Source organism: Branchiostoma belcheri, unplaced genomic scaffold (assembly GCF_001625305.1).
Source record: "Branchiostoma belcheri isolate BF01 breed outbred unplaced genomic scaffold, Haploidv18h27 scaffold258, whole genome shotgun sequence".
In the NCBI taxonomy this organism is placed as follows: Eukaryota; Metazoa; Chordata; class Leptocardii; order Amphioxiformes; family Branchiostomatidae; genus Branchiostoma; species Branchiostoma belcheri.
The window spans coordinates 120,571-129,204 of NW_017803863.1; the positions used below are offsets into that span (position 1 = coordinate 120,571).

The 8,634-nt window shown below is 40.8% G+C and overlaps 1 protein-coding gene across 3 annotated transcripts in view; it reads left to right on the forward strand.

The window, feature by feature from the left end:
* LOC109471752 (dorsal root ganglia homeobox protein-like) overlaps positions 1-8,279 on the forward strand; it is a 36,237-nt gene extending 27,958 nt beyond the window's left edge. For all 3 annotated transcript variants that reach the window (XM_019771103.1, XM_019771105.1, XM_019771104.1), the window contains exons 6-7: positions 2,893-2,990; positions 7,853-8,279. In XM_019771103.1, the coding sequence (XP_019626662.1) occupies positions 2,893-2,990; positions 7,853-8,142 (388 nt within the window). In that variant the 3' untranslated portion in view covers positions 8,143-8,279. The remainder of the gene's footprint in view (positions 1-2,892; positions 2,991-7,852) is intronic.
* The last annotated feature ends 355 nt before the right edge of the window (positions 8,280-8,634 follow it).

Below are 8,634 nucleotides of genomic sequence, written 5' to 3' on the forward strand. Positions count from 1 at the left end.
TGCCACTAAATCCACAGTCTCCCACACACAAAAAAACGGAACGATTCCATAGTCTTCTTGACGAAGACAAGAAAAAGCACTTCTTTCTAGTTAACGCTGGAGCCATAACTACATTGAGAGATGCAATAGCGAATTGTGAAGAAATCCACATTCAGACGACTATACAACGACCTACACCAGCCAATACCACTTTATTTGCGTGTATACTAAAACAAACTATAAATATGCCATAGTATCTAGTTAGCTACCCATAGTATGCCATGATTCATATACGAAGATGACATTCATGCGCTCAGTGTCATAAAAGTCTTTGCTTCAAACAAAACTAGAGAAGTAACATTTGCAAAGCAAATGCATAATGTTTACCTTCAGACATGGTCTGCTCTGTTAATTCTTACACAAACACATTCAAATACATTGTACTACTAGTATATGGTGACAGGAGCAGAGCAGACCATGAAATTGCAACATTATGTAACCCAACACCAGTCACCATGGTGACAGACGTCAACAAATCATGTCATTGGCCAGGTCATAGGTCACTGCTTGGAGAAGAAGAAGAGGAAGAAACGGAGCAAAAACTATATGTTTTCCTATCCTTCGATAAACATAAAAACTAGCCTGGCAGGGCAGACAGCATAATGACATCAACGGTTGATACAGCTGCACTTCATACAGGGTTATCTAAAGAGTAAAACAGACTTCATTTTTAACTCTATGGCTGGGTGTTCTTTGGAAAGTCATTGTTTTAATGGTTTCCCTCAACGCATTCACCATTTGTCAATTGTATTCTACAGTACTTTTCTCTCCTTGCCCTTTAATAAAAACTTGTAAACTTTTACAAAATAGTCAAAGGCTTTGCAGTAAAATGCTTACAAGAATTAGTACCACTACAAACCCATGACCCCACCCATTATAGTCTCCGCACTGACCGGAATTACGGCCTGATTCCTACTAAAACTGAGAAATACAAAAGGCTCTTCTCTTGTAATCTTTTTCCTACAGGCCAGAAACCAGCTATCCAACTTGATTTGATTTATGATTTATTGAAATTGCAACAGTGCAATACACGTGGGATAAAGGCAGCTCTTGCTGGTGTTGATCCCACATGTAGAAACGAATACTGGAAGGACAATACTCATTTTCTCTTGAGTTTAGTGTAGGAACGTCGTGTTAAGTGTCTTTCCCAGGGCACATGATCGGTGGCATGTCAGGACTCGAACCCGGGACCTCTTGGTTCTGAGTCGAGCACGCTGCCATTGCGCCACACGACCCCACCCTGACTTACCAGACTTAGACTCAACTTCATCAGCTAGACTTTCATCTGTTCCATCCTCGATGTAATAGCTGTGACGTAACATTACTTCCTTCACTGTCCAGTGTATATCGACGAACAACTCGACGTGTTATCATTCTTAAACAATACCCTGCCATTTGACATAACGATATGTTTATTTACAAATTCATGCCCGACACAATGTATACCACATACAAACAGTGCAATGGTGACAAGAGGAGCAATTATTCTATGAATTGTTATAGAATATAATTTAAACTTTTGACTTCTTTTTTGGAAGATGTGGAAGGGTCCCATTTTCTGCAATGAATGGGTTGTAGGAGGTGAACAGGGTTGTAGCTTTCTTTTCGTCAGTAAACTGCACCTGGAAGTTTTGGGTTAAATAGCTCTTTTCTTTCCTGATCGTTAAAGGGCCAGTTGAGATAAAATGTATTTCGTCTTCCATCGCCTTTGACATCCAGTATTTACACATTCTTTCCCCTAAAGGTAACTTTTGCACTGCCCTTTCTCGATTTCAAGAGGGTGGGTGCTAATTCTAATTTTGCTAATTGCTGATCTTAGCTCAAATTTATCTATGCTAACAATAATTTTACAAATTTTGCTCATTGCTGATCTTAGCTCAAATGTATCTAGTAACAATAATTTTACATTGTAATTGTATAGTCATAGAATTCCAAAAAAAAAGAATAACTAATATTATCTGATATTTCATTTACATTTCATTTATTGTAACCAAGATTTCTTATTGCTACACGAATGGATATATCTTACTCTGTTGGATAAATGCCAAGCTCTGCTCTACAATCCAGGTTACATAAATTTCTGTGTACGCTTAAGAATCTTTTTAGAAAACGCGGTTCTGTGTAATTTCAATTGGAAAGTTATCATTTAAATCGACTTTGACCCCCAAAATAAATAACATGTTACCACTGGCAATACTTAATGTTCAACTCTTTTACCAAGTCCTAAGAAAATATGCGTGTAACAAAAATGATTAATCTAATAGTGATGTCAGGTGTCATTTTTGTCACATGTTTCCGAATGGAAATTTTCTTGAAACAAAACGAATTTGTTGATCATCAATTAGGTCACATCTGGGCCTGTCATCTTATTTGGCTGGGACGATGCAGGACAAATTTGTCTTTTATATCTCAACATTTCCTTACTCCTTCCGTAGTTGTGGCGTCGGGTGGTGTAGTGGTTATAGAGCGTTTGACCATGAAACGGGGAGACCCGGGTTCAATCCCGAGTTGTACCCGGGACATGTCTTGACATGCGCCCGACGTTGTGCCCTTGGGAAAGGCACTTTACACGACTTTCCTCACTCCACCCAGGTGTGAATGGGTACCTAACTTCAGTTGGGGAAAGTCGTATTGAGGTCACCTTGTGGCGCCGAATGGCAGCCGCACAGACCCTTGCGACAGTTCCACAAAAAAAGATTGTGGAGCAAATATGTGTATCATGTGTATTATTTGATTGTTGGTCATTATTTATTAATTATTATGTGATACCCTGCATCAGTTCAGCCGTTAAAGTCTGCTATTTGACGGGTACTATTTGGATAATAATAACCATTTATTCATTTTATTATTTAGTTCCAGTTTTCGACCATGTGAAGTTGGAAACTCAGTGACGTCACCAAAGTTGTTCCATCGTCCCCAGGCTGCTTTCTCCATGCTCCCGTACCCAGGCGGTGAGTATGAACATGTTTATTATCGTCACTTTTCTCCATCACTGCAGCTAGGGCCACACCATTTTAATTTCTTGGTTAACGGATTGTTCTAGGAAAATAATGGAGCGGGCGGGCGAATAAAAAATAAATGTAAAAACAGGCCTAGGCCTATTCTGGCCCAAAATGGTACGATAGGAGCCATGAAATCAACACACCAGGCTGGTTTGAAATTTAAACAATGACTTTTGAACTTTTAATGATACCTCACCTCACCGGTCCCATGATACCACTGCATTGAAAGATGGAATAACTGTGACAACTAGGAAGAAAATAACTGTTTCCAACTGTTCAGGGCAAAATATGAGCATTTTGTAGTTGATTCTGAATTTTTTTTTTTTGCAAATCAGAAAAAAATGAAGCGGGCGAATCCGTTAACCAAGAAATTAGATTTGTGTGGCCTTAAGGAAGGAAAAGAAACTGAGATGAGTGGAATGAGAGAAAATAACGCAAGACTTGACTGAATGCGAGACTTGAGAGAGACTAGACATTATAACCTTTGAGACAAACAAGACGGAAAAAATTTTTTCTAAGGCCACACCGCCTTAATTTTATGGTTGACATCCTCCGAAGACCACCAAACTAGTGCACGCGGGCGAATAAAAAAAATACGGCCAAAAATGAAAATGGTACTAAACCACAGGAATACAAAGCTGGTATTGTGAATTTGCAGCAGTACATAGCGACATCTACGACAAGCCGGCCCATGCTGGATTTTTTTATTGGAATTCATGAATCGAGTTCTTGAGTCCTGGAGCTTCGATAGCCTGGGTGCCCGGCTCCGTATTGTCGCTAACTACCATGGACTACCCAGGCCTAGAGCCAGGCCAGAGCCTCGGTGGACGTGATTCTTTTTTTGAGAACAGGCGAAAATCAATGCGCGCGTGGATGTCATCCATAACATTAAGGCGGTGTGGCCTAACCTGGAAACAATTACATCTCTCTTAGTCAGACATAATTATTCATTGACCGTTGTAGAAAGCATTCCTCAACGTATGGGCGTTGTGTCCGCTAACTCATGGAAAGCAAGTCACTAATGCTGACGTCCTCGCAATGTGTTGAATACTTCTATTTCTTGAGACTAGGGGCGCTAGCGTCATTTCGACATGCCTTACCCATAAAATAGAGATCAAAGTTTCCCCATGTGTAATAAAGACTAAGCTTTAACTTCCAACACTTAGATTACAGAATTGGGACTTACCCAAATTCTCGGTTGACTCCATCAACCTTGTTCACGGAATGGACCCTTCTTGGGACGTGACGTCAGAGACACGTGACCGTAGTAGCGGGTCATACGTGCCAGATAACTTGTGTCGCCCCCCGTCTCTGTTCAGGGTAGGTCTGTGAGCTCTTATATAGACCGCCTCCTTCACTCCTCTTGCAAAGACGTCCGATTCAGAATCAAGGATTTTGAGCCCTTCCAGAGATACTGAATGTCCCAGAGATTCAATGTGAATATGTTGTGAGACCTCTGAACAAGGTTGATGGAGTCAACCGAAAAAATTTGGGGTAAGTCCCAATTCCGTAATCTAAGTGTTGGAAGTTAAAGCTTAGTCCTTATCTCATAATCACTTGTACCAACACAGATGAACTTTCATGCTAAGTTTCCTCATGTGTTTCATATGTTTCTCACGCCATGAGAAGCATAGAAGATTCGTGGTGTTTGGAGTATCGAATAGTACCTACCTTTTCTTGCATTTACCTCTGTTGGGAAATCCAACTTTTCGAGTCACGAATGCCTTCCTAAAAGTACAGGGGAAGTTTCGGTCTGTATCTAGAATTATTCTTACAGGAAACTACCATTAAAAATCATACCCCAATATGTTGACAACAGTGCTATCGTTTGATAATGATTGCTGATGGTTTACATACATTGTGAGGAAAATAGTCAAGTCAAGTCAAGCTTATTGCGCAACAATTGCATTGGATGCAATGTATGGCAAATAATACTCAATAACTATAAACTATTTCTACTAGTGTACTAATCTAACTTCAATGCATGTATATATGTTATAATGGAATGTTACACTTCACATTGCTGTGACATTGTTTCCCTTTTGTATAGCATTATGTACATATTGGTCTAGGTAAACAGATACAGAGTCGGGGCATGATGACAGCATGTTGAAAATTTCTCTACTTGTCCCAGGTAGTGTTATTTTATTCTTACAAGATACTATTAGTTTTTTTCCTTTCTTCGCTTTCTTCGCTATAGTAGGGACATATCATTACAAAATGGTACTCATCTTCAACTTTGTCTTATATGCGTGTGTTCATTACAACGCTTAAGTATGCGGAGTGCGTCCCTGTGCGGTGTGCCACGTTAGGCTGTCTCCTGCCGCCGGTGAAAGGGGTGGATGTGGATGGCGAGACAGAATAAAGTTTATTCACTGAGTAATTTTCTCATTATACGGCCGGAGATTCCATGTATCGAGGTATTGGGTTATTACCAACAACTCTATTACACCGGGAATGGCAATAAAGTCATGGAAGGAGTCATATGACGGCACGAGATAATACAATATCGGAAAGATATCGCCAAAATGTGGCTTTTGATTTATGATCGATTTGAAAAGTATCCCTTTCCTACGGTTAGATATTAATAAGTTCGTTAATATTAACACCAGGTAATGTCTCTCATTTCGGGCCTGCGTTACGAGAAATCCCGCCCGTTATGACGTCCCTTATCACGCCGGACAGGGGATTTCGCTCGCGGGGATTCGGGCGCCGAGAGGAGATGGAAGTATTCATTAGCCAACAAACCCAATAGTGGTGATTATGACCCCAATTATTAGATTTTCCTATTGGTAGTGTTGTAAAACGGGCAGGTGATGAATGGCGGTAATTGGTCAGGGGATCGCGGCGCCGATAGTTTTCTTCTGCTTCTCGTCTGAACTAATGGCCGCACAGCAAAGGCCCTCTAGGTGGCACAGCATACAACGTAGTGAGGAACGGATGAAAATATCATAGCTTTCAGCACCAATTGTCTCTATAGATAACGGTACATTTATTTTATATATTTTCTGTATTTTCTGGTGTTTAGATGGATTGACAGTCCCATAGTATGGTGACATAAACTTTATTTGTCTCATGCACTCATCTATGTTAGTAAAAGTCAGTGAGGCAAGAATTCAACTGCAACTTTGTAATGAAATTCAACTTACGCAAATTTCTAAATAGTGTTTGTTTTGACAGTTTGACTCGGCCTACAAACTTGAAGACAATAGTGATGCAATCTGACAATCAAATGGATATATTATAAGTGTTGTAGTTGCCAGGAATTGTATATGGACGATTGCATGTGTGGTGAGAGCGAATTTCTAGATCAAGCACGTTTGGAGAAAAATGAACTACTCTTTTTACCATATCCTGTTGTGCAAAGTTGGGATCAGAGCCGGCTCGTTTCGTTACAAAAAGCTCTGACCATATGGGGCCTTTCCCGTCATCTGCAATAAATCGAAAAGGTTTGGGGTCTTTGCTCTGTAGTTAACCCCTAGGTCACGCCCGGACGATCATAGCGTCGTGCCGTCATCCCAACATTTTCCTGGTGGTTTCCGACCAAATCCCGTCTCAATATCATTTCATGGAGCTCTAAGTCAAATATAGTGCCATCTTGGAACATATTTTAGTTAGTCCACACAGGTTGACATGCGCAATCGCTCTAAAACAATATATAAAGTACAAGAGACGACATGAATATAGCGGAGATTTTTACCACACACAAACCGTGTGCAAGCAAAAAGTAGAAAATAGAATCACTAGTACTTTAATTATGTTTTACCTTCTCCAAGAGGGTTCTGTTTTCGGTAGCGTTCGTGTATTTGTGTGTATTTGTGTGTGTGTGTGTGTGTGTGTGTGTGTGTGTGTGTGTGTGTATGTGTGTGTTTGTGTGTGTATTTGTGTGCGTGTGTGTGTGTGTGTGTGTGTGTGTTGAATCTGACAACAAATAGAGAATAATTTTTTGGAATGAATTGTTTGTAACGTTATAGTGGTAACTCTGTATGATGCTGTAACGTTACAAACTACATGTTCCATGTTGAAAAGAACACAAAATATTCTCTATTTGTTGTCAGAACCATAGTAATTTCATTACAGTTGAGCATAAAATGCCCCGACACCTCCAAACACAGTGACAAACAAGTTGTTTAACGTCACCAGGATCATTCCGATGCCTTCATGTCCTATGCAAATGAAGTTAGACCCCCTGTTTTCGCGTTGCATTCTGGAGATGGGAAACTGGTGAATGCGACACCTTCGACTTATATTATACCACTAACAACGCGTAGACAAATTTGTAATTTGCCGATTAGTATTGGGATTAATTACGGAGCATGATGTTTAAAGATCTATAGTAGTTATATTAATTCTGTATAGTAGTTATATTAAAGCATGTACAGAGACTATTCTACTCTATAGCTCTGAATCATGGGCTATGAATGCTGCCTAGAGCAAGAAACTAGATGGTACATATACAAGAATGTTAAGAACAGTGTATAATGTTTCATGGAGACAACATGTAACAAACAAACAACTCTATGGCTCTCTCCCGCCCATTTCACCTGTAGTCAGACGACGTAGACTCGCCCTGGCAGGGCATGTTGTTCGTAGTACAGTGGCTTCCTACTGGGAGACGTAGAGTGGGACGTCCTTATACTACACTTTTGTCCATGCTAGAGAGACACTGGTCTCGCAGGGACTGCATTAGTGTCTGCTATGAGGGATAGGAGTAACTGGAGTAACTTTATCAAGTGTATCTCACCGAATTAATATAATCCGGAGGCATGATGAAGATGATTAATTCTGTGCGATTTTTCTCTATATAATAGGATCCCCGGTCTGTAGCTATTGTGTTGCTGGTCATGCGGACTGCGCATGTGCCCTGGGCTGCTCCTTCCCGTGCACACAGGACTACCGGTCCTCCAGTATCGCCACACTCCGTATGAAAGCGCGGGAACACTCGCAGGCGATGCAGCAGTCGGCAGCCGCGGACACGCAGCCTCTGGACGGGACCCGGCCCGACACGGAGCGCAGAAGTCCGCCTGGGAAGCCGCAGACGCACGAGCAGCCAGAGGAGCCCGGGAGCGAGGATTCAATACAAGAGCAGCCAAAGCAATAACGTCTTTAATGCATTTCATCTTGTACAGATCTAGATATCCCGAGATGGAACATTCCTGTCTACTATACTTTAGGCCACGCCAATTTAATGTGTTGGTTCTCGGATTTTTTCAGGAAAAATATGAAGCGACAGGGCGAAAAAATAAATAAATAAAAACAGGTCTAGGCATCCTATTACAGCCTCAAATGCAACGATAGGAGCCATGACGTCAACACAAAAGTCTGGGTCAATATTTAAACAATGAATTTTGAACTTTTAATCAAACCACATTGATAGATGGAAAAACTGTTACAATTAGGAAGAAGTGTTGGGGGTAAAATATGAGCATTTTTGAGTTGATTCAGAACCAGAATCTTTTTTTTTTTTTGCAAATCAGAAAGAAACGAAGAGGCGAATCCGAGAACCAACAAATTAAGATGGTGTCGCCTTAACCGTTATGAATCGAATCTCCGTGTCCCACTTGCCTACATCTCTGCAGAGGTTGACAAAATG